The sequence below is a fragment of the Talpa occidentalis genome, unplaced genomic scaffold, assembly GCF_014898055.3.
Source record: "Talpa occidentalis isolate TD23 unplaced genomic scaffold, MPIMG_talOcc4v2.1, whole genome shotgun sequence".
Classification (NCBI taxonomy): domain Eukaryota; kingdom Metazoa; phylum Chordata; class Mammalia; order Eulipotyphla; family Talpidae; genus Talpa; species Talpa occidentalis.
Window position 1 is genome coordinate 138,230,106 of NW_026555331.1, and position 25,088 is coordinate 138,255,193.

The 25,088-nt window shown below is 60.9% G+C and overlaps 1 protein-coding gene across 2 annotated transcripts; it reads right to left on the minus strand.

The window, feature by feature from the left end:
• Positions 1-1,610: 1,610 nt before the first annotated feature.
• On the minus strand, positions 1,611-24,036 carry KCP (kielin cysteine rich BMP regulator). Of its 2 annotated transcripts, none has more exons than XM_037512964.2 (42): positions 23,112-24,036; positions 21,438-21,601; positions 20,712-20,901; positions 20,547-20,623; positions 19,816-19,900; positions 18,628-18,695; positions 18,321-18,417; positions 18,095-18,177; positions 17,822-17,915; positions 16,862-16,950; positions 14,521-14,614; positions 14,315-14,394; positions 14,145-14,238; positions 13,737-13,822; positions 13,586-13,667; positions 13,141-13,293; positions 12,952-13,058; positions 12,782-12,875; positions 12,079-12,252; positions 11,877-11,959; positions 11,646-11,739; positions 11,372-11,560; positions 10,970-11,140; positions 9,657-9,833; positions 9,013-9,098; positions 8,707-8,797; positions 8,498-8,580; positions 8,301-8,394; positions 7,272-7,445; positions 7,046-7,128; positions 6,352-6,472; positions 5,967-6,046; positions 5,666-5,765; positions 5,199-5,287; positions 4,823-4,925; positions 4,594-4,736; positions 4,196-4,368; positions 4,004-4,115; positions 3,812-3,913; positions 3,002-3,166; positions 2,268-2,574; positions 1,611-2,107 (listed from the first exon to the last, which is right to left on the minus strand). In XM_037512964.2, exons 1-42 carry the CDS (start codon positions 23,188-23,190, stop codon positions 1,839-1,841), a joined length of 5,079 nt encoding a protein of 1,692 aa, XP_037368861.1. In that variant the 5' UTR covers positions 23,191-24,036; the 3' UTR covers positions 1,611-1,838. The 2 variants fall into 2 exon arrangements, with proteins under 2 accessions (XP_037368861.1, XP_054548623.1); XM_054692648.1 differs by having other exon boundaries at positions 8,498-8,598.
• Between the last annotated feature and the right edge of the window lie 1,052 nt (positions 24,037-25,088).

Here is a 25,088-nt window from a genome sequence, read left to right on the forward strand (position 1 = left end):
CAGGCAGCCCCTACCTGCTCCTGGGCCCGTCGGTTCCTCTCCATCTCCAGCAGTACAGCGGGCAGCTCCAGGCCTGCGGGAGGGCACCAGCCCTCTTGCCCTTGGGGGAGCAAGATGAAGCCGGGCCCCCGCCTGTCCCCTCGGAGACACTGTCCTGCCCCCCTCACCTGCCGCAGTGCAGCCTGGAGCTGGCCAGGGCCTGCGGGGCACCGGAAGAGGTGCTGGTACAGAGCCAAGGCCTGCTCAGGGTTACAAGGGAACCCTCGGCCCCCCGGTGCGGCTGCCTGCTCCATGCAGAGGAGGGCAGATGTCCTGCCCCTGGAGCGGGGAGAGAGAACCGGGAGCAAGGAGGGACAAAGGCTCCCGAGCTCAACAATGCAGGCCCCGACATCTGAGCCAGGGGCTGGAGCCCGGCCAGATCTCATAGCAACCCTGGTCTGACTCTGACGGGGTTTCTTGGGCATGGGGGTGGCAGTGAGGGGTGAGGAGTGTGACCCTGATATAGAGGGGGGCACGCACGGCGCTGCTTGTAATCCAGAACAAACATCAGTTTTACACACACACACACACACACACACACACACACACACACACACACACACACACACACGGCTGTAGTAAGCCCCAGACGGGCAGCAGCTCCCAACAGCTAACCCTGTGCCAGGACGCAAGAGGCTGTGCAGCTGTGACCCCTCCTGGCAGCAACTCCAGCAGCAGGTGCCATCACCATCATCCCCGTTTTACAGCGAGTAAGTGACCCCGTCCCCCCGACGCCGCCCTCCTCTGGGGACAGATGGCCGCGATAACCTCGGCCGCAAAGACACAGTCCCGGAGCTCCAGGCCCAACAGGCAACGCTCTCGCCTCACTCCTGCTGAAATAGGCACCCGGCAAGGAGAACAGAGCCCCCCAAGCCCAGTCCTTCAACCAAGATCCCTCAAACACCAAAGCCACATAGCTGGTGACAGCAAAGAGAACTCAGAATTCTCTCTGAAGAGATTCTTCTTGTTAGAGAGATTTTTTCTATTTCAAAGGCCATGTTCTTCCCCTGTGAGGACATCTCAAGATGTGCACGTCTGTTCCATGGGATGGGAACACATGCATGTGTGCACGTTTATCTGGGCGCCTAAGGGGGGTGCGTGTGCATGCTAACCTGGCTTTCTATGGTGCGTGCGCACACACGTGTGTGTTCACATTCCATCATGTCTATCGCCTCCCCGGATCCCCACCCAAGCAAGAGGTGTCTGGGTCACCAGAGCTTCGAGTGGCTCAAGAGGGACCCTAGTGTTCAGGGTCCCCCAAACAGCGAGGAAAGGAGACGCCCTGAGAGGATGGAGTCCCTTCCAGCCATGTAGGGCTCCACATGGATCCACAGAGGGTCCCACATGACGGCCACGGGCCATGCCTGCCACACACTGCGAGCATGCGGCTGTGGCCAGGACATCTGGGTGCTCCTTATGACACTGCAAGGTTTCCCAGGCACCCACACTGGGGTCTGGCAGCTGGGGGCAGCCCAACATGCAGGCGCAAGGAGGGAGTGAGGTTCAGGGTGCCACCGGGGGTGCCGCCAGAGCTGCCACTGATGCAACTCCAGGGACACTGACCACCAGACCCCATGTTCTAAGTGGCCCACGGCGCCACCCCAGCACCAGGAGGAAACACACACAAGGAAGCCTGAGGTCAAGTCCTGAGTTTACTGCTCCTGACCCAACACAGCCTGTCTTTTCAGATGGGGCCCAGGCTGCCAGCGCTAGGCCGGCCCTCTCTCTGCGCTCTGCCCGGAGGGGAGCTGCTCTCCACAGGAGACTTCTGGCCCGATGAGTCCTGGAGGCATCTCAGCTCAGGGTGCCCCCTGGAGCTCCTGGCTGGGGCTGGGCAGAGCACTGGGTGGCCGGTCCTCAGTGAGCAGGACTGGGGGGCAGGCCTCAGGCGAGATACAGTGGGCCTCATGCTCCACCAGACCCGCGGGGCACTGGCAGCCAGGAACGCAGGGCCTCACGCAGTGTGCCGCCAGCTCCCCCAGGGGGATGTGCTGGTTGAAGCAGGTACGGGGGCAGGGTGGGCCACACTCATCGAACACGAAGCCACGGTCCAGGGGGCAGCCCACCACTACAGGCGGAGAGGACGGCAGGGTCACAGCACGGCTCCAGTTGCCAGGCTCACCCATGATGGCCCTCCCTGACCTCCCCATCCATACCTCACCCTCTGGACTGCCCTTCCTCTCTGTGCCACCCCCACCGACAACTAGCACAGGGTGTTGCCTCCTCACCGCAGAGCGTAGGTCCCCTCCAAGTAGGCGTCACCCCTGCCTGGCGACAGTGGCTGGCATAGGCCTCCAGGGCATCACAGAGGCAGGCATCAGCAGAGGCGCCAGGGCCACAAGCACACAGGTCATACACGCAGGCAGCAAAGAAGGGCTCTGGTGGCACCAGGGCATGGCAGCGACTAAACGGGGAGGACTTCAGCACCCCACACCGGGCATTGGCCTCACGCCTGGCACGGTAACCTGCTGCCCGGCATGGATCCACCTCTCTGCCCTTGGAGCAGGGCTGACCAGGTCCTGGCCCCTCTGGGACCTAGGTGGCGAGAGCAGACCTGGTGTGACAACAGCCAGGGAGGCTGACCTTTGAGTGCCCTGTTCCTTGAAGCACTTTGCACCAATTATTTTGTTTTAGGCTCAGAAACCTCCCTACAAGAACAGCAAAGGAAGCATCAGCTACTTTTTATTTGTCCCCATTTTATAGGTGGAAAAACCAAGGCCCGTAGCAGGCAAGTCACTTGTTCAAGGTCACACTGTGAACAGCAAAGCAGACTTGGGGATTCACACAATGAGGTGCGCCTCCCCCTTCACATGCCAGGCAAGGAGCCCCAAACCACCATGAAAGCCCAACGCCCATGTGCATCTGTTCCCCCCCCCCCACTTTCATACCAGGGGCTGCGCTATGGTATGGTATGCACATGGCCAACTATGCCTCCCCTCAGATGGGCTGCTGTGCCACTCACCTGCCAGCTATTCCCAAAGGCAGCCTCAGTGGGCAGGAGCAGCCCCTTGGGGCTCTGCAGATCATCCTGGGCAAAGCCGTTGAAGTTCCCACAGAGCCCACAAATCTTGCCCCGATAGGAGCCGGGAACTCTCACCTCCACCTGGGACTGCCCATCCCACAGCACCTGTGCAGAGAGGCGGGGACTGGGGAGTTGGGAAAGGCGGGAGCAGGAGAAGCCCATTGGCCACCCTGGCCCCCAGCACTGTGTCAGCGCCCCCTGCTGTAGGGAGGAGAATGGGCAGGTGGCTGGGCCCCAGGGCAGGCCCTGCCTCCAGGCTGCAGCAAGGGGGAAGCATGTGCCCAGCCCCCGACAAGCCCAGAAGAGTGAAAAGCTGCCCACAGCTCCCGCAGGAGGCCACCCTCTCCCAATGACACCCCTGAAAATGCAACCCACTTCCAGAGATTCATTTCTTCGTGGTCATTCGAGACTCACAAGGACAAAACACCTTGGTAGTCCAGATCATTACGGCCAATTCGCCTTATTCTATGAATTTATAAATTGTGTTCTTGACCCTTTGACAAGGGATTGAAAGAAATCTCAAAAGCATCCTCTCCACATGCCTAACTAAGGCTTCCCCCATTTTACAGAAGAGAAAACTGAGAGCCCAGGAACTGGCCTAGCAACGTCCACTCGAATCCAGAGAACTCTCACCCCCGTGGCCTTTGGCCCGAGAGGTAGCAGGTGCTACCTGCTACCTGCTCCTTCCACAGAGAGAAGCCAGAACAGGCTGGAGCTCCCCGCCCCGCCCCACTTGGCCACTCCGCGCACCTGGAGCCCGGGCTGGGCGTGCAGGATCACCGTGCGTCCCCGGAGCTCCGCGTACAGCAGCGGCTCCTGCAGGTAGGGCAAGGCCACGGGGCGCGCGTCCACCTGCAGGAGAAGGGAGGCGGAGCGGTGGCAACGTCGGGAAGGACAGGTGGACAGCACGACACTGTGCCCCGGGTGCTCGGCCCTGCTCACCGTGACTGCCCCGCCTTGCAGCAGCCTCACGACCACGTGTCCCAGCAGCACGGCCACCTCCTGGGTCCAGGCCACGCCGCGGCGGCCCCGGGCATCATTGGTCACGTGCACGCTGCGTGGCGAGAGACGGGGGTGCCGCGGTCAGCAGGGACGGTGTGGGGCGTCAGAGAGAAGGCAGAGGGGCTGGCGCACCTGAAGTCCCCTCCGCGGCAGTCCTTGGCCAGCACGTAGCTGCAGCCGCCCTGGAAGTGCAGCAGGCGGCCGTCGAAGGTGCGGTAATGGGGGTCTCCGAAGGCCATGCAGGAAGCGGGCCGGGGCAGGCAGCGGGCGCAGCAGCTGCCCGGACTCAGGGCGGGGGCCTCGTCCTGGCCTCGCCCCCAGACACCATCAGACGCTTGGCTCGCCCAGCCCGCCCCGCGCCGCGCCCCCGGGAGCCTCCGACGCGCTCCCCGCTCGCGGCGCGCGGGCTCGGGCACCCCCTCGTGGCCGCGTCGGGAACTGCGCCGCCTCGCGGCCTAAGCCCAGCCTCCGAGGCCGGCCAGCACCCCCTCAGCACCCCCTCACGCCACCGCCCCAGGCCGGGCACTCACGGGGCCACAGGCGAGCGGCGGGCAGCGTTGGCTCTGGCAGTGCACGGTGCCCGCCACGCAGGAGCAGTTGGTGCAGGCGTCCACCGCCCAGTGCTCCCCGGAGGCCACCTCCCGGCCCTGGTGCTTGCACAGCTGCGCTGGGGCTGAGGGGACAGGAGTGGGAGGGTCTGCGCACTGTCCCGCACAGGGCTCTGCCTCTCCCGCTCCCGCCCACCGTCCTGGCTGGCACCTTGGCATCGCTCACAGCAGCTGTCGGCCCCCCGCACCTTCGCCCAACCGTGGGGGCAGGACAGGGGCTGGCACTGCTCCAGGTGGCACTCCACGTGGCCCCCCTGAGGACAGACCATTGCTCTAAGGACTTCAGGCAGGACCCGGCCCTCTGGCCTCCCATTTCTGGGGGCCTTCTGGGTCAGGGTCTGAGGCAGCAGCCCCTGCCTCCCAAGAACACCCACTTCATGTTCAAGTCAGGGGTGAGGTCCAGGGCTCAGTTCCCTGCCCCAGCACAGGGATGTCCCTGCCCCCTCTTACCCACGGGGGGCACATTTCCCTAAAGATCTCAAGGAACCCCATCTCCCCAGATGCCTCCCTTTATCACCCCAGCTCACGTGGCAGGTGCAGGCAATGCAGGGGTCTCTGGGCTCCCGCCAGCTCTCTCCATCTGCCGCTCTCCGGCCCTGGGGCTCCACCACACATTCTGAGGAGGATGAAACGGGGGTGGGGGAGCACAGTCCTTCTGGCTGCATCCCTCCTCTCTGGAGGACACCCTGTGGCCCACAGCAGGGGGTGCCCACCCCATTCTGTTAGCACCCTGATGGTGTTGGCTTTGTCAACCAGGATCGGGGGCCTAGGAGACGGCAGGGCTTGCAGTCTGAAGGAGCCTGGAGGCCTGAAGAGCCAGAGGCAGGCCCCCCACCCCCGCCCACCTCCACATCCTGGGCCTCTTCTCCCTCCTCCCATTTCTGCCAAAGAACGAAGCCTGCATTCTGGTGCAGGCCCCGAGCTGCCCACTTGGCTCACGGCTGCCACCCTCCTGGGCTCACACTCAGAGTGCAGACCCAGGCTGGCCACCTACCCCGGCACACGGGGCAGCAGCTTCCAGGGGGCATCTGGCGCTCTGAGGGGGGACAGCTGAGCTCGGGGCAGGACTGGTGAACGCAGAGCCAAGTCAGGTCCTGTGGAGGGCATGGGAGCACCATGGGTGAAGAGCAGGATGGAGCCCAGTGCAGTCAGGAGGGGGGCCTGGGCCAGATGTGAGTTTCGGGGCAAGTGGAGCGAGTGGGGAGCTGGAGCTGCCACAGGAGAAGAGCCCCAGCCAGAGCCCACAGAGGAGGCGACGGAGAGAGGGCTCTAGGGCCCAGGGCAGGAAGGTTCACCTGACACTGACAGGTGTAGCAGGGGTCTGCTGGAGCCAGCTCAGACCCCACCAGGCTCTCTGTGCAGTTACTCAGCGCCTCTGTGAAGACACGAATGTTGGGGGAGAAGAGGGAAGTGGGGTGAACAGCCCAGTTGACCCCACTTACTCACTGTGCCCCCAGATCTCTTGGGCCCAGGGCAAATTCATATCCCTAGCACCTCGACTCCTGCCAGCTTCCCCAGGTTCCCTTGGGGTGGTACAGGCCTCACTGCCTTGACATGGGCTTCCAGTCCACTGGGTCAGGAAAGGGCTGGAGCTGGGGTTGGGGAGAACTGACTTTTCCAGGGTCACTCTGTGGGGTGGCAATCCTACCCTCTTCTCTGCCCCCAGATCCCCACACTCACGGGCACAGGTGGGGCAGCACTGCTGGGGCCCTGGGGGCAGGAGATGGCTGGTGGGGCAGCCCACCAGGCTGGGACACTGCCTGCGGTGACAGCGAAGGCTGGGAGGCCCCTCGGGCTGTAGCTGCAAGAATAAGTGGGCAGGGGATGGCTCCAGGTCTTGGAAGCTGAGCTGAGAGCAACCCTCTGCCCTGGACTCCGTCTCCTGCTGCACGTCTCCTCCAGGATGTGCCTCGCTCAGGTGAGACTCATGTCTGCAGAGAGACCCCTGCCTTCCCAGACTTGCTCCTGGCCCAGACTGGCCAAGCCCAGGAGATGGTGCGCCTTTCTCTTTCTAGTCAGTTGAACCCTTATGCGACCTTGACCTTCCCGCACTCTCATGCCACCCTCCTCCAAAGCCCGCTGCCTCATCTCCCGACCTGTGAATTCACTCATCCGCTCAAAATCCTTCTATGGCTCACCATTTCCTTCCAAATGAAATTTCCTGATGTGGCCACGGCACTTCCCAGGCATCTCCCCCACCTCCTAGTGTGCCCCCCTGCCCTCGGCCAGGAGGCCTGCCCACGCCCCAAGCGCATGCACCGGTGCCCTGTGTCTAACCCCAGACTTCCGGCCTTGCTTCACCTCCCGCCGCTGACCCGCTCAGTGCCTGTGGCCCCTCCCCGGGCGCCCTCCCCTCAGCATCACCCTCACCCACCTCACAAACGCACACTTCACAGGGGTCCGGCCCAGGCTGGAAGCTCTCCCCGGGCGCGTACGTCCGCCCCGCGTGCTCACAGTCTTGGTGTGGAGTAAGAGCAGCACAGGGCCAGAGCCTTCAGGCTGGCAGCCAGGGGTGGGAGCCCCCAACCCCAGGGATTGGGGCGTGTACAAGGCATGCCGGTGCCACCTCCCCGCCACCCCTCCTCCCCAGGGCCCAGTACCAGAGCAGCGCGGGCAGCAGTCACCGGGCCCCTGGCGGGGCTGGGCGCAGGAGGTGACGCACTGGATGTGGGCACAGGTGACGACACCCTCGTGACACATGCAGGAGGAGCAGGGGCTATCGGGGGGTGCCCAGCTGCTGCCTTCAGGGTGCTCTTCCCCGTGAGCCAGGCAACCTGTGACAGGGTGGGCAGGCGGCTCTGAGCCTGAGGCCGCATGTCTGCCCCAGCACCCCCCTCCCGGTGGCCGGCAGGACCAGCAGGAGCCTGGGGGGGTCTGCAGGGATCTGTGGGAAGGCGGCGGGGGGGGGGGGGCGAAGACCCCGGGCGGTGGGGGGTGGGGGGTGGGTCTCAACGCCTGAGCTCTGGTCTTGTCCCATGTCGCTTGCTTGTCAGACCCAGCGCCAGGCCCGGGCGTGACACATGCGCAGGGCACGGGGCCGTCACTGACTGATCCCCCACAGTGCTCAAGCTCCTCAAGCTCCTGTTCTTCTCTGTTAACTGGGGGTTGAACTGTCCTGCCGCCTTCGGGGCAGGTGAGACGCTGTGTTCTGTGGAAACTCCACCCGCTGGCCAGGGTCTGGGGCAAGCGCAGCGGGCAGGCTAGAAAGGGCTTCTGTTCCAGAACCAGATGGCCCAGAGGCCAATCTAGCTCTGCCGCCTACTAGCTGAGTGCCCCCAGGTAGACAGACGCGTCACTTTACCTGTCAGCCCCTTAGGCCTCTCCCCTGAGAAATGGGGAGCAGCCGCAGCTAGCGATGAGACCGGGGTGCATCAGTGAGATGCGGGGAAGTGCCTGGCTCGGGGGGTGTTATCCGTAGGGATGGGGCGTGTTAGAAAGGAGGCAGCTTTCAGGGGAGATGGTCTGGCCAGGGCGGGGGCAGGGAAAGGTAGGGCCAGTGGAAGGTGAGGGAGGGTCTGGTGATGAGCAGGAGGTGGGAAACCAGAAGAGGCCGAGGGAGGCAGCGGTAGAGAGAGGAGCATCTGTCCCAGGGTGGAAGCCAGGGGGCAGCCCCAGGGGCCCGGGCACACCTCTGCAGCGAGGGCAGCAGCTCCCCGGCTCCGTGACCTGGAGCGGGCAGGGCAGGGGTGGGCACCGTAGCTGCACGCAGCTGACCTGGCCGGCCTGCGGGAGATGCAAGGTCAGTGACTTGCCCCTAGGGCTGAGCACCCCAGAGGCACTGGGACCCAAGCCCTGCCCCAGGCCCGGGGCCACTCCCCTACCCTACCTGACAGCGACACCACTCACAGCTGCCAGGGGGCCCCTCGAACTCCTCCCCGTCCTGATGTTCCCGGCCCTGGGCGAGGCAGCCTGTGGGTGACAGGCTTCCTGGGTGGGCAACACACTTCCTTGCATCTTGCCCAGTCCAACCCCAAGCAGGGCCGAGAGGGAGGGGGGAGGAGCAGGATGGACACGGGCGTGGGAGGCGCAGCTCACTGTGACAGACGGGGCAGAAGCAGGGCCCTGGAGAGGGGTGGGCACAGAGAGCCGGCGGACATGGCTTCTTCTGGCAGCTCACGGAACCTTCCTGGGGGAGAGAGGTCCCACTGCCACCTCCTTTCTCCCCTGGCATCTCTCCCCATGGGTGTCCCTACTGAGCCTGCCAGGCCCGGACCCCCCTCTGTTGGCCCAGGAGACTTGGATCCAAATGCTGCGAACCTGGGAGGAGGAGACCACCTCCTCCTGGCCAGAGGGGAGGATCAAGGAATAAAGGGTCACCACATTCCCCAAAGGCTGCCTCACCTGGCAGGTGCAGAGGGAGCATGTGGGGTCCAGGGGATCAGGGAAGATCTCTCCAGAGGCAGCAGTGACCCCAAGATAGAGGCATCCTGGCAGAAAGGGGAATGAAAAATGTAGAGAAAGAGGCATCACCAACAGGACCCTCTGCCGCCACCCACCCACCCACACCCCATGCACACACACCCATGCATGCGCACACCACATACTTGCACCCACACACGTATACACATACCATACACACATGCACACACCCGGTGTGCACACACACTGTGCCCGCCTAGTGGGGGCCTCGGCCAGGGCTGGGAATCAGAGGAGAGAGGAGTGTGGCCTGGAGTGGCTGAGAAGGCTCCAGCCAGCCTGCGAGTGGGTGGGAAGCGGGTGGAGGGCTGGAGGGCTGGTGACTACCGAGAACTCCCCACCTAGGTGGGCAGTGTGGGAAGAGGAGGGGAGGGGCTGGGCTGAGGAAGGCAGGAGGGAAGGAAGCTGCGCTCACAGTGATTCACAGGAGCCACTCGTACCCTGTGAGGGGCCTGGGGGAAGCACAGCGTGTGGGTGTGGGCATCTCTGGGAGGGGTTCGGTGGCGAGACCAGGTGACCTGGCTGTTGGGAGTTCTAGAAAAGGTGGTGCCTGGGCAGGCCTGACCTACCCTGGCAGGTGGGACAGCAGTGTCCAGGCGGGGTGAGTGGGTAGCTACAGCCCACAGGCTCACAGGGCCGGCGGCTGCAGGTCACGAAGCCTCCAAGGCAGGTGCACAGTTGGCAGGGCTCTCGGGGATCCAGGAACTCCTGGCTGCTCAGGTAGGACTCCCCTAGATACTCACAGCCTTCCAGAGAGGACAGGAGAGGCAGAAGAAGCAGAAAGGGGTGAGGACAGAGGTCATGGCTCTGACCTTGAGCCTGTGGGAGTCCAAGGCTTCAAGGACCTGGCGACGGTGGGGAGAAGGGCCCAGGTCTGGCTGGTGGACACAGGAGTGTGGGGGGAACTGGTCAAAGGGTAGACTTCCTCCCCTTCAGCCTTACTCTGTAGGGAAAGACCCCCATGGGATTAAATACTCAGCAGGCCACTGCCAGGCCAGAGGGCATCAGTCTTCCCAAACCTGGGGCTAGTCCTACCCAGAGACGCAGAACCTGCAGCCCAGGTCCCCTCTCTTCAGTGCTCTTTCAAGCTCTCTGATTACTCACGGAGAAGAGTCCCTGGGAGGCGGCAGTGGCCCTTAGAGCTGACACTAGGGTTTTTTTCCCCCTCTTTTTAAAAAAGAGAGGGCATCTACGGTGATACTGATGTGCCAATATAAACTCATCTATTCTAGGGGCCTCCCTGGTGGCGCAAGGAGTTAGGACTCAACCTATGGAGCGGTCCGCAGACAGTGAAGCACGAGTTTGATCCCTGGCCAGGGAGCTACCCACATGGTGCAGCAGACCTCTCCTGCCTCGCCCGCTGCTCCCCTCAGCAGTGTATTTCAGTCAGTCTGCCTGTTCTGCTCCCCACTCTGTCTCTGGTGAATCCTCTCACCCCCCCACACCTCTGGCTTGTACCCCAGCTCTTGTATGCATAAATAAATACATCTTAAAAAAAAATAAACTCATCTATTCTAACAAGTGCACTTTGGGGGTGTTAACAGGAGAGCTTATGTGTGGTGGGGTTGTGGGGGAGGGTAAGGGCAGTCTGGCCAGCAGGGATTAGACTCATGCTGCAGTTGCTGCTCACAGCTTGGTAGCACTGTCTTTAACCCTGCACCACCAGGAGGCCCCACAAAACTACGCATTTTAAAAACACACTATTTTGGAAAACTGTTAGGCCCAGAGAGGTTACGTTCGTTACCTGTCCAAGGTCACACAGCCATCAGTGGCCGGAGAAAATTCAGGTATCGGGCTTTTTTTTGGGACCACGCCCCCATCCTGGGGCAGTACGATGCTGCTGACCCAGCCCCTTGGCCCCCACCTCCCACAGTCCCCTCACCATCACAGGTTGGGCAGCAGGCCCCCCTGGCAGGGAAGGGGCACTGCGCTGGGGCACAGGCCTTGGGCTCACAGCTGACACTGCCCTCCCAGCAGAGGCAGACTTGGCAGGTGGCGGTGGGAGAAGGGAAGCGCTCCCCACTGGCAAACTCCTTCCCCTGGTACAGGCAGCCTAGGGGGCAGATGAGGGGCAGAGGCTGGGGCTGTGTCTACCAGCCCTACAACACCCCAGGCCTGGTGGACAGGGCGCTGTCCCCCGACATTCTTTGTGCGAACCCCAACATGGGAGGTAGATACCAGGGTGGCGTCCCACCCGGGGCTGGAAAAAGAGGGACAAAGTAAGGAGGACGGAGGGAGCGGGTGGGAGGAAGGGGGATCAGGGTGCTGCCTGAGTGGGCATTACCGTCACAGGAGGGGCAGCAAGGCCCCTGGCGTGGGTGGGCGCAGGGCGCGGGTGGGCAGGGCAGCCGCCGGCAGGACGCGGAGCCATGGAGGCAGAGGCAGAGGCGACAGGGGTCCCCGGGCGGGGAGAAGTGCTCCTGGTGGCGGGCGGGGACCTCACTCCCAGGCAGAGGGCAATCGGAGGAGGCAGCTGAGGCGACACCCAGACTCAGGGGGGCCAGGGAGAGGCTTGGGAGGGTCCCCCGGGAGACGCGGCCTGGAGGTGCAGTTCCTACCTGGGCACTGCGGGCAGCACTCTCCGGGCAGCAGGACCGGCTCTGGACAGGGCAGGGGTGGGCAGCGGCGGGCCAGGCACTGCACGTTGCCACTCTACAAGGACAGGTGGGCCCCCGCCCCCGGTGGGGCTGGAGGTGGAAGACCCGGGACACCCACTCCCTCACCACCACCTGGGCAACCTCTCAGGACCTCCCCTTGCCCCTGGGCTGCCCTTCACAAGGCTGACTCACCAGGCAGCGGCACAGGCGGCAGAGGTCGGAGGGGTGGGGGAACTCGGCTCCGCTGGGGTACTCTTTCCCTCCAAAAGCACAACCTGGGGGAGGGGCAGCTATAGACCCTGCTCATCCGGGGCATCCTGCCCTCCCAGCCCAAGTGCCCACTGCTAGGTCGAGCCATCCCAGGAGCCCATTGAGCCCACTGTGTGTCCCTCACCCTGGCAGTTGTTCTGGCAGCAGGCTCCAGCCAGCGGGTGGGCACAGAGGGCCCTGGAGCAGGTGCGTGGCTGGCAGCGGGCCTGGCCTTCCAGACACTGGCACTCTTGGCAGGGGTCTCGGGGGTGGGAGAAGCTCTCGCCGTCCACAAACACTTGTTTCTCCAGGACGCAGTCTGGGCAGGGGGGTGGCAAGGGTGGGCCAAGACCAACAGTGCTGGGGACAGGCTGACAGCCCCTGTACCCTCGGAGTCCAAAGTCACTGCAGAAGCACCCAAGGAGGGAGGGAGGGGGCTGTGTGTGCGTGGGTGTCTGTGCCCCCAGGAAGGAGCTGATGCCCTCTGCCTATGTGGCTGACAGGTGGCCTAGCACGCTCCCGGGAGTCTCCCACACAGCAGACCCAGACATTTGTTGGCGTGAAGCCGTGTCCTTGTTATACAGGTAGATTTGTGGATCAATCTTAGTGGTGGGGGTATTAAAAAAGAAATGCAGGCTGGGAGGGGAAGGCGGTGCAGTAACACGAAGGCGTAAGCCATTCTCTATTCCCCTCCCACCTGCACCCTGTGAGTTCCAGAGCATTCCAAGCTGTGTCAGACTGAAGCAATTCAGGAGACTATTGCTTTCTAAGAAATCTGCTGAACCCACATTTTGGTGTGAAGGTGGGGTCTAGGTCCCCCAAGCCAGAGAGCTACTGTTAACACCCACCTGGGCACCTGGGGCAGCACTGGCCTGGTCCACTCTGCGGCCTGGCACAGGTTGTGGGAGGGCAGCTGACCAAGGAGCACCTCACCGTCCCATCCTGCAAGCAGGGACGGGACAATGGGGGTGGGCCCAGGAGGGGCTCTCGGCAAGGGGGCAGCGAGCCTGGGGAGTACCTGGCAGTGGCAGGTGTGACAAGGGCTATCTGTGTCTGTGAAGTTCTGCCCATTGGCGTACACTTGGCCCTGGTAGGTACAGCTCTCACAGTGGGGGCAGCAGGTGCCTGGACAGGGTGGGTTGGTCAGTCAGCAGGTCAGAGGCTGCCCAAGCAGGGGAAGAAAGTGAACTGGAGAGGGGGCACTCACCAGGGAGCTGGGTGGGGTGCTGGCAGGGAGCTGGTTTGCAGAGCACAGCCCGGCACAAGGGCACCCCATCTTGACAGGAGCAGGCAGTGCAGGGCTGACCATCAGGCTCCCACTGGACCCCCTCAGCAAACTCCTCTCCATCAAGCACACAGGCTACAGCGAGGGGGGTTGTCACCATGACAACCTGCCCACCCCCATCCATCTGTCCTTCCCAGACCACTCACCCCCCTCCCAGGAACCTGGCTTTGCCACCCCCACCACAGCCTCTGAATATACTCTGCCACTCTGGAATGGCTAGTGGACTCCGCTGCCCCATCCCTTATGGAGGGACCCCCATAAGGGGTCCTAGTAGTCCCAGCTGCCCCACCCCATATGGAGGGACCCCCTCCACCTCCAGTCGTTGCAGAAGACACTCCCCTTCACAGCTCCTCTCTCACATACACACCTGGGCAGAGCTGGGAGCCAGAGTCAGACAGAGTGCAGGGGGCGACCGGACACCCCTGCTCCTCACAGGAGACCTCGCCGGCCTAGGAGGGAGGCTGGGTGAGAGGACTTGAAAGGACCAGACAGACCGGTGATGAGAGGAGACAGCGTACCTGGCAGGAGCAGAGGCTGCAGCGGCCACTCTCTTGGAGTCTGAAAGTCTCCTGGTTCTGATACTGGTGTCCCTGGTACTCACAGCCTGGACAGGAGGACAGCGGGCAGGCAAGCCACACACCTCCCTGAGGTCTACCCCCCACCTGGATAGCCACCGTGTCCTCCAGGGGGTCCTGCCAGCCTCCTCCTGCCCCAGGAGTGTGGAGCCCATCGCAGTGCCCCCCAGCTGCCACGAGAAGGTGAGGATTCGTCCCCCACCTGTGTTGACAGAAGCTGGGGTCTCGAAAGGGTTTCCCCTGTGCTTGAAATTCAAGGGGCTTCTGTAGGCTCGTGGGGAGCCAACCCCACATTGGGAGCCTCTCTCGGGCCCATGCCTGTCCCTCTCCAGGTCTCGAGCCCCCACTCACCATCACAGACTGGACAGCACTGTCCAGGGATCCTGCCTGGGTGTCTGCAGGGCACCGGTGGGCAGGGTGGAGGCTCGCACTGGACGCTCCCGTTCTGCCAACAGGGCCTGGTCAGCATGCGAGAGGCAGGCCCAGAAGCCAGGCCCCCCCTGCCAGGCAGCCACACTCACGGCACAGCGGCAGTGCGAGCAGGGGTCCCCAGAGCCTACAGGCTCCCCGCTGCGGTACTCACGCCCATTTAGGAAACAGCCTGTCAGGAAGAGTGTGCCTCAGATCCTCCTCAGGGCACCCCAGGGCCCCTGGCCTCTGAGGGAGACCAGAACCGGACCATCCATCACTGTCTGAACCCCACCACTGGCTCCCCCCACTGACTCACCGTCACACACAGGGCAGCAGGTGCCTGGGAGGGGCCGGGCAGGGTACGGGCACAGGCTGGCACATTCTCGCTGACGGCACTGGATGTGGCCCTCCTGGGCAGGGACAGAGAGGGCAGGGAAGGGGCCACCAGAGCTCAGTCAAGGGGCAGAAACAGCATTTGAGTCCCAGCTGTCCACTCAATAGATGTGCTTATGATGAACTCTCCCCGCCTCCCCCAATGCACATGCTGAAGTCCTCACCCCAGGACCTCAGAGCATGACCTTATTTGGAAACAAGGTCATAGCAAATAGAGTTAGTTAAAGCCAAGGCATCCTGGAGTGCTCTGGGCCTAATTTAGTGACGGGAGTCCATATCCAAAGGGGAAATTTGGACTCACACACACAAGAAGAGGGACACAGCAGGATAATGGCAGGAGCCAAGGGACGCCAGAGGTGGCCAGAGAGCCAGGGAATGAGAAGCTTCTCCCTCACAGCCCTCAGAAGGAACCTGCCCTGCCTCCATCTCGTACTTCTGCCCCCAGAACCCAGACAACACATTTCTGTTGTTTAAGCCACTCGCTCAGCCTGTGGTGCCTCGCAGCCCTAGGAAACCAACCCAGATGTATAACAGCATGTGACTTGAGTCCTCGGTGACTCGGTTTACCCACATGGAAAAAGACAGTAAGAGTCCCATCCTCATGGCCTTGTTATGGGGATGAAATGAGGTGTCTGGTGTGGCAGCTGGCAGCTCACAGGTTACTCCCCAGGGTCTTGCCCAGACACACCACACCCCTGGATTCACGAGTGGACGCACCAGCTCTAGCCCCATACATGTCTGGGTAGTGATTCCTCTCACAGGTGGTGAGGAGGGTCAGTGAGAACAGAGAAGAGAAGAGAAGGGCTGCAAAGGGGGCAGGTGCCCCACGGCCTTCACGATAGGGACCTTAGTCTTTGGCAGGCAGTCGGGAAGCTTGGTGGCTACAGCTGCCACAGGACACAGCCCTCCTCAGCATCACGCCCTCCACGGCCAAACTGTCCTCCCCAGGCTTTGCCCTGACTGATCACAGACCTGGGGGCCCAGTCCATCTGGACTGCTGGGGTAAAACCCATAGACTGAGAGGCTTATTAACAGCATTTTATGGGCCTCCCTGGTGGCGCAAGGGGTTAAGACACAACCTATGAAGCTATCCGCAGCCACTGCAGCATGAGTTCGATACCCAGCCAGGGAGCTACCCATATGGCGCAGCAGACCTCTCTTGACTCGCCTGCTGCTCCCCTCAGCAGTGTATTTCAGTCGATCTGCCTGTTCTGTTCCCCACTCTATCTCTGGTGAATCCTCTCACCCCTCAAGCCTCTGGCCTGTACCCCAGCTCTTGTATACATAAATAAATAAATAAATCTTAAAAAAAAAAAAACCAGCACTTTAGTTCTCACAGTTATGGAGGCTGGAAGTCCAAGATCAAGGGGCCAGCAGTTCAGTGTCTGTGAGGACCTGCTTCCTGGCTCCTTGGTATCACAGGATCATCTTCTCCCAAGACAGGCTCTAACTCTCTGAGGTCCCTTCTATAAGGGCACTAATCTCATCACGAGGGCCCTCCCACGAAGACCTAATCACCTCCCAAAGACCCCCACCTCCTAATACCATCAACTTGGGGGGTAGGATTTTAACATTTCTTTTACTTTTGGAGCAGAGGACACAGCTATTCAGTCTATAGAACCTGGGGTGTCTCCCCCAAGTTTTCCTACTCAAATCCCACTCCCCCTTTAAGACCGAAGCGAACACACTCCCTCCATGAAGATTTCTAGATCTGTGCTGCCCAATGGAAATATAATGCAAGTCACATGTCATTTAAATTTTTCTTTTTTAGATTCGTAAATCTCAAAAAATAGACAAAACTAAATTTTGATCATCAGTGCAACCCCAAATATCAAAATTAATTCGACACGTAACGAACATAAAGTATTAATGAGATATGGGTATCTCTTTCATGCTAAGTCTTTGGAATCTGGTGTGTAATTATACTCGCAGCCTGTCCTACTCAGACTGGAGTAGGATCTCAAACTGGAGGCCACATTGTAAGTGGCCACATACCACTAGATGCCTCAAGTCAAACCTCATTCCTGCCTCCCTGGGGCTGTGCCGCCTGTCAGCTCACCCTGCCTGCGAGTTGCCTGAGTTCAGTTCTCAAACCTATGCTAACCCCTCTGTCTGCATGGGTACGACCCCATCCCCTTGCTCACAGCACCCAGAATCAGGTCTTCTGCATCTCTGTGTCCCCTCAAAGCCAAGCGGATGTGCTCAGTGGAATAGGGTGGTCCTGGGGTAGGGTTGGGAGTGCCCAGGAGCAGCATGGGGCTCACCAGGCAGCGGCAGATCTGGCAGGGGTCTCCAGGCACTGTCCACTCTTGGCCGTGTTCCCGGTGAGAGCCCCCTTCTGTGCAGCCTGCGTCTGCGGGGAGACAGGCAGAGAGGAGGCCTGGTCTCCTCTCTGGGAACCGGCCTGGACCTCAGCTTTGGTCTGCCCCTGTCCAGCTCCATATGTCCTCTGAGAGTGCTCTCCTAGTCCAGACAAGACCAGGCCAGGCCTCTGCCTAGAACATTCAGTGTCTCCCAGTGCCCAGGCAAGTGAGGCCCAAGCTTCTCAGCAGCCGGAGTCCTCCAGGGCAGACTTCCAGGTCCTCCGGGGTCCAGCAAGGCCATGTCCCCACCCCCATCTCACTATGTTTTGACCATCAGTGCCTGCTTGCTCCTTCCCAACTCACATCCACCCACATCCTTCCGCGTGCCAGTCCCAAGCCTTTGCTCAAGCTGTCCTCCCTTGCAAGAATGCCCTAGGCCTCCTCTGCCCTTCACCCACCTAACTGCTCTTTATCCTGAAGGTTTCCTCAGGACACCCGCCTCCAGGGCACTTTCCCTCCAGTGTTCATGCAGGATTAGGTCTCCCTCCTCTGAATTTCCACCTGCTTCTATTCCTGCCTTTCCAGCAATGCCAGGGCGTGACTCGGTGTCACCTCTAGTGCTTGTGAGCACAAAGCATGTGAGAGTCAGCGTTTAGGAAGGTCTGTAAGATCACTATCCACACCCGACAACTGGGGGACTCCGGCCAAGCAGCTCCCTCAGGGCAAGCGGCAAGAGCAAACGTGAGCCCCAGTTCTGGGGTCCAGCTCCACGGCAGGCATGGCTGGTGTCACCCCCCCCCCCACACACACACACACACTGACCAAACCACAGCTCAGAGGCCAGCAGACTGGGCTCTGGAGTTGAGGACACGGTGTGACAGCCCCACCCGGAGCTCCGCCAGGAAGGGTCAGCGTGCTCACCTGGGCAAGTAGGGCAGCAGTGCCCAGGCCTTGGGACTGGCTCAGGGCAGGGGCTGGGTGGGCACTTCACAGGCACGCAGCGAACCAGGCTCCTCTGGAATGGACCCACAATGATAAAGCCCCCCTAGGTGGCTCCCAGAGAGGGGCGGGGCCAGAGTGGAGGGAGGATGTTGATGGCAAGAGGCCTTGGAAGGCATGTAGGGGTTCAAAGATGTGGCCCAGGACAGGGTATCCAAGAAGGAACGGGGCCTGGGCAAAAGTGGGGGGACTCACCAGGCAGGAACACCGGAGACAAGGATTGGAACTGGACTGGAAGTTGGCTCCCTCCTCATAGAGCTGCCCCTCATACTCACAGCCTGGGGAGGGTACCAGGATGATAGGCTGGTCAGCAGAGAGCAGGGTGGGTGGACATCACCAGGGGGAAGACCCGACCCCGAGCAGGTACTGGGCACTATGGGACTGAGGGCCGGGGGCGGGGTGGGGCAGGGTGGGTGGTCACCTGGCCGGCAGACAGGGCAGCACTGCCCAGGTGGAGTGTAGCTCTCCAGGCAGTTGAGCTCTGAACATGAGGGCCCCTGGCACCGCACGGCCCCTGCCTGCAGGGTAGACACTGAGCCCTCCTCCCTCCCCACTGCCCAAGCCCAGTCACTCTGCTGGCCTAGCAGGCCCAGCAGGCTCCAGGCCTCAATGACTGGGCGGCGCCCGCAGCCCTGTTTGGCCCCTAGCTTGGGCTTGGCCCCGCCAGGCAGGGTACGCTGAGCACCAGGGATGTGGGCGGTGGCAGGGCCAGGCCCTGATTCCCTTACCTGGCAGGTACAGATGACACAGGGCTCCTGTTGCCATGTTTCCCCAGCCCTGTGGCCTCCGGGGCAGCCTGCAAAATCAGGGCCAGACCCCTAAGTAGAGACCAGGAGGACACCAGTTCCAAGGGGCGTCATTCAGACTTTTGTATTTCCTACAACTTTCCAGCAGGTGGCAGTAAAGTGTGTGACACGAACATCGGTCTTGTCCCAACATTTTACAACAAATGCAAGTAAAGTGTTTGGAGAAGGGTGTCTTTTTTTCCTCCTCATCATATGTCCTCACAGTGGCCGAGGCACCACACGTGCCGCAAGCTCTGTGTGTGTGTGCCCCTTTCCTCTGAGATCCATCAACTCCCAGGACTTCACCCCTCTTCTTTGGCTGAGACTTCTGGACCACACTGGTCTCCAGAGAGATTCTTCCTGGGGCAGGGCTACCACTTGAATACGGGACAGCCAGTTAAACTGGAATTTCAGATAAACAAAATGTACTTTTCAGTGTCATTACGTCCTCAAGATCACAGGGGACATGCTTACACTGAAAAAAAGTATGTGTTGTTCATCTGAAATTCAAATGTAACAGGGCATTCTGAATTTTTACTTCGTGAATCTGGCAACCTGGAACACGCCAGGCTCTGCCTCTGCAAACTTCAATGGCACCGCGTGGCCTGAGGAAGAACGTCCGTGCTGTGAGGCTTGCACTGTCTGTTCTGGCCTTCCCACACTTATTTCCAGCAACCCCCCTCCACCCAACTGAACTTCAGCACAGGGGGGGCCCTTCAGTACTGTCTCCCTCTGATGGGGTCCCACTGTCCCTTGAAAATCCAGCTCAGACAACCCATTGTCTATAAAGCCCACCCTGACTGCTTAGTCTGATTGGGTCTCCCCTCCTCCGGCCTTCTCCTTTGGCAACTAACCCTTTACCTCCTCTTAATCTGTTCACTGGATCTTAAATCGTGGATTATATTTGCTCTACATTTTCACTTTTCAATTAGATCACAAGCTCCCTGAGGGCAGGAGAAAGATCAAAGAGCCCCTCTGTAGTCCAGTAGTTGCGACTCAGTTCTGAACTCCCCTCGCCACCACCAGAGTGGGTGGGCAGGCCCTCGCTGGGCACATGGCAGGGGCAGAATGCAGAATGCAGGGGCCCCAAAAAGAGTGCAGGAGGTGGGGCTGGGTGGGCAGGAGGCTGACCTGGCTCACAGTGGGGGCAGCATGCTCCTGGCTCTGGGCAGGGGCCTTTCGGGCATGGCTTCTGGGTACAGGTTACGGTTCCTTCCTGTGGGGGAAGCAGACTGGTGACTGCACAGGCATCAGAACCTGGGGCACAGGGCTTCCAGATTGCAAACTTCATGCCCCACTGGACACGCAGAGGAGCAAGAGGCTGAGTCTGCTCAGGAGACCTGGGTTACGCTGAGTCCAAGGTTGGACAGAGACCCTCTCCCTACCCCCAACATTTCTTGTTGTTTTCAACCCCCAACATCATTCCTTCCTGGTACTGGCAAATTTCCCAGAGTGGAGAAATCCAAGGAAGGAAACCAAGGGTTTTCTCAAAGGAAGACTAAGAAGTAAGGAGAAGTAAGGAGGGCCAGGCAGGCCATTGGGGGACTGAGGTAGGAGACAAGGGCAGAGGGGTGGGTGGGGGCCGTGAGAGGTGGCGCAGGAAGCCAACAACTTCACCCTCCCTGCCCTTCATGCCACTGTTTGCCAGGTCTGAACCAGAGGGGTCAGGAGGCCCCCCACAGTATTTGGTAGTTTAACTTCAGAAAGCAGAACTACTGGGCATCACCTGGAGGCCAATGGTGGCCAGATTCTGGCGCAAGGGCAGGCAGAACCCTTTACTTAACATTCAGCACCCCTGAAGTGAGGCGAGGCAGACAGATGAGGAGCACAGTACAGGACAACCAGGGGTCAGAGAAACTCACCAGGCAGAGGCAGGTGGTGCAGGCATCTGGGGAGAAGGTCTCCCCATGGCCATAGGCCTGGCCTTTGTGGCTACAGCCTGAGAAAGAGACAGGGCTATCTTCTGACCCCCAGGGCCATCTCCAGTCCCTGAGGGAACCCCAACCAGCAGACGAGATGGCACTCACCATGGCAATGGGGTCTTTCGGGCTTGGGGTCACAGCGCACAGCCCCTTCCTGACAGATGCAGGCTGTGCAGGCATCAGGCTCCCAGCGAGCCCCCTCAGGCCAGGCCTGCCCCAACCCCCAACACTGGGGAGAAGCTGGGCGGCATTCACAGGACTCCAGCAGTTTCACCCTTGCCTGCAGCATCTTGTTCTAGGGAAAGAGGGGGCGCTGGAGGTGCTGCCTCAGCTTCTCCCACCATCTCATGCAAATTTGCAGGGAGTGAAATGAGGCAAGATGAGAAGGAAATTTAAGAATTCCAGAGAGAGGGGGTTGCCCTCCAGTCAGCATTCAGCTCAAACAGCCACAGCCCTGGGGCTACCCAGGGGGACAGTAGGATGTCCCCAGGCCTCTTTTTCAGACAGCAGAGGACCCAATCCCCCTGTCCCAACAGTTAAGGACTTTTGCACCCATCTCAATCCCTCCAGATGATTCCTTATATACAGGTGCTCCAGGGACTTGCCAAAGACATGAATGAATATAAAAATCTGCTTGCAGAAATACCTTAGAGGGTCTTCATTGATGTGAGAGAGTCAATGTTATCTGTTCAGATAAGAACCTCTCCACGTACATTTAAAGCAAAACTCTATTTTAGGGTGCCCGGGGCTCCCTTTCTCAAAACCCTTCCCTCCCACTAGACAAAGTTTGACCAACTGCACCCACCCGGCCGGCCCTCCCACCAGTGCTACCTGCTCTCTGAGCTGGGTCACCTCTGCCTCCAGCCTTCCCAGCCGCTCCTCCAGGGGGCGCCAGGGATGCTGGGGGGCCCCAGGAGATGCTGAGGAGTGGGGATCCGGCTGTTGGTAATTGTGGATCTCTGCAAGCTTTGGGGGATCCCTGGCAATGTCCCCACCTGCAGGGAAGCAGAATACAGGGTGGGCCTCTGGGCAAGGAGCTCGCCAGGTTTCCTGGGTATGTCGCCCAGTGCCCACCTGCCATCAGGAAGGGGAGGTGGCCTGTGAGGGTGCTGCAGTGAAAGCATGGGAGGAAGTGGGGGGACCTCTCAGTGAACCTTCTCAAGTAGCAAGAACCCGCCTGAGGTGTCAGCCCCAGGGACCCTGATCCACCTGGCAGGGATCCTCAGCCATGGGGGGGCATGTCCCAGTCACCCTCACTTGAGCCAGGGCCTTAGCCAGGGGCATCCTGGGGCTGGGGCTGTCATGCAGGGTTGGAGAGAGAATCATGACAGGTGGGGGGCGAGGGGATGGTGTGAGGGTTGTTCAGGGAGTTCAAGAGCAGACCCCGCTCTTTAACTGCCTGTCTTCACCTGCCAGAAAGGACAGTGCTTTTGGAGAACGTGGCAGAGGGCGCATCTGCTTTCTCTGTTCCTACCCCAAGCCTTGCCACAGTCCCCAGGGCTGTGGTGGAGGGGGCTTGGGGACCTACATAGGCAGGTGGGGCCCCTGAGGCTTCCTTTCTCTCGTACTCCACCCGCCTCCACCAGTCTCCAGTCTCACCCAGCAAGCCCCCCAACCAGTACCCCCTTTTCTCCCGGGTCTCCACTGGGGGTGCTGAGGACAGCCTCCCCACCTGCTCTTTTTGCTAAACCACCCATTCAAAGGCTCTCAGCAGCCAGTTCACATGTGACCTTATGTAGTGCCTCCCATCTCTTCAGGCTGCCCTGAACTCCCCCGAGTTGGGGTGTGTGTCCCCTGGACACCAGCTCTTGGTGTCACTCCTTACCTAACAACAGCCCCAAGAAGAGCAGCCAAGGCTGGGGTCTCAGCATCTTAAGCCCTGTACCCCAGTTTCACTTCCCAAGCTCCACATCCCTCCTTCCAGGCTGCTCCTCCAGACCTATTTAAGCTGCTATAATAAGGGGGTCAGGGAGAATCTGGGGGTGCTTGGGACCCTTAGGGAAGCTGGGGTGGGTCCCTTGCCTGGACAGCCCCTCCTGAGGGTGACACAAAGCTTGACTGAGACCCACTGACCTGTCCAAGCTCCCCTCTCTGCCACCTTCCTAGGGGCCCCTCAGCACTGACCTCTCCATTTCTGCCTGGGGTGGGGGGAGCCTGATCCCGAGACTCAAAGTCAGCTCCCACAGCGGCCTCCTGTTTGTTCCTTTTCTCAAGGCAAATAATTAACTTCAGACTCCCAGATTCCAGGGCAGCCTCTCCCCCGCCGCTGCCTGCAGGAACTCCTCCCCAGCCCACAGCAGAAAGCCCCCAGGTTTCCTGGACCCTGGGCCTTAGCCGGGGGCTGCCTCCCCCACACATCTCCTCCACCGACGGGGAGGACCAGAGCGCACCTAGAGGCACCGCGGGGAGAGGCATCTCCCGCCCCAGCTCTTTCCCTCAGGCTGGGCTGAGCAGGAGGTGGGGTCCCGCCTGGCTGGCCCCCAAGACGTTGGCGCTCCCGCTTACCTCGGCGCGTCCCGGGGGCGACGGCCTGGCTTGCAAGCTGCAGGACCAGGGGCAGCAGAACTGCAGACGCCCGCGCCATGCTCGCTCCGCCTCGCCTGGCTGTGGGCTGTGGTCGCGGCTCAGCGGGCGCTGGGGGAGGCGGGGTGGGGACACACCAGGCCGCCTCCCACCCAGTCTTTGTTCAGGGAGCGCCCCTGGCGTCCGTTGTCCTGTCCTGAGGCGCCCGACTACCGAATGGGCGCCTTGACCCCTGGGCCCCAGCAGGCCTCAGAGTGCAAGGAGCCCCAGAGCAGCCCCCGCCCAGAGGAAGCTGGGAGGGTTTGGAGACCCTGTCTCCAGCTTCGGAACCTGGAGGAGACCCTGGAAATAAACACAGTTTCCTCAGGGCGCTCTGGAGCAACTGCTCCCCCTGCCTCCTTGGGGCCCCTACCCGCTGGGGTGTCCTGTTGGGTCTTTCTGGCCTGCTTGCAGGAGGACCAGTCCTAGCTAGGTTCAACTCTGGGGGTCTTAGAGCCCTAACCTCCTGCCTCATGTTCCCTGTCTGTAAAGTCGCAGTCACAGTCCTTACTTTATACACTTGTGGTGAAGCGATTATGTAGATAAAGAATGTTCGCCAAATAACAAATAATGACAATAGGTGCTGCCCCTGGGCTCTGGCCTGGAGGACACCCAGTCTCCTTCTCCTTCCTCCACCCATACATTTCTTCCCTGGAGTCTGTTCTCCACCCCCAGTCACCCCGGCAGCCCCAGGCTTGTCCCCAATGCCAGAGCCTCCTTCACTAGTCGGTCCCAGTCCATTTTCCAGCTCCTAGGCTTAGGCCTGACCCGTGGGGTGAGCAGAGCAGGGGTCCCCCAGGCTGGGCAGAGGGGCCGGAGGGAGGAAGTGAGGAGAGCTGGCCACGTGGGCCTGCAAGGCTGGGAGACTCCTCAGTGCAGCTGGGAAGCAGAGGGAGGTCGGGGCTGGGCCCCAGGCTCTCAGGCGAAGGGACATAGGAGGCGGAGCCTTGAGTCCTGCCAAAGCAGTCTCCCCCTGCCACGGGGGCCAGCAAGTTGGAAGCCACCCCTCCCCCTGCTCTCGCCCACTCTGCGAGCACCTTAAGGCCAGGCAGTGCTCGCCCCAGGAGCAGCTTGCAGCCCAGGGGAGAGGCCTCCGCCAGCTTGGAGCTCCTCTCACTGGAGCAGCGCGAAGCCAGGGCTGGCCGGGAACAAGGAAGCAGCTGCTCTACACACACCAGACTTAAGGAAAATGGGGCGGGTTTCCAGCAGGGCCCCTGGGATGCTGGGAGGAGGGGCACGCAGAGAGGCTCTCGCAGGGCTGCCAGGTCAAATCCTGTTCTGATGCCTTTTGCCTGTGTGGCCTCGGGCAAGTCACTTAACTCTCTCTCAGTGGCTCATTTTTCTTAAGCTGTGACTTGTAGCTAGCTCTAAAAGCATCCACCCCATAGAGAGTTTTTGAGGGTGAAACAAATGAATGGCTGAAAGAGCAACTGCTTTTCTCTACCCGGCACTCAGGCACCAGCTCTTAGAATTTCCTACGTGATCTCTAATCATGCGGGGTAGAGGTGCCTGATTCTTGTTTTGCAGATGAAAAATCTGGGAGCTTTCTTGCCTCTACTCACCACCCACCCCAGCAGCCTAAGCCTTGGCCCCAATGCCAAGGCCACCCCTCACTGGTTGGTCCAACCAGCTCAAGTCTTGCTGGTTGTAAACCACAGAGGCCGCGTTCAGTGCCAGGTCCTCGGAACTCCAAGGCCAGGCCGGGCCTGGCCACCTTGACCACACAGCCTGCCTCACCCTTCGAATCACTCTACCCAGCCTCTCCGAGAGGGGATGTGCTTCCGCCAGCTTTGGGGCGCCTTTCTCTCCTGGAGTCCCTGAAGGAGGGCGCGGCGGGTGTACATCACCAGGAGCTCAAGCCTCCCAGGCGTCCCTGGTCACCCAGACTACTCCTAGCTCTGGGTGTCCTCACTCTGCCCT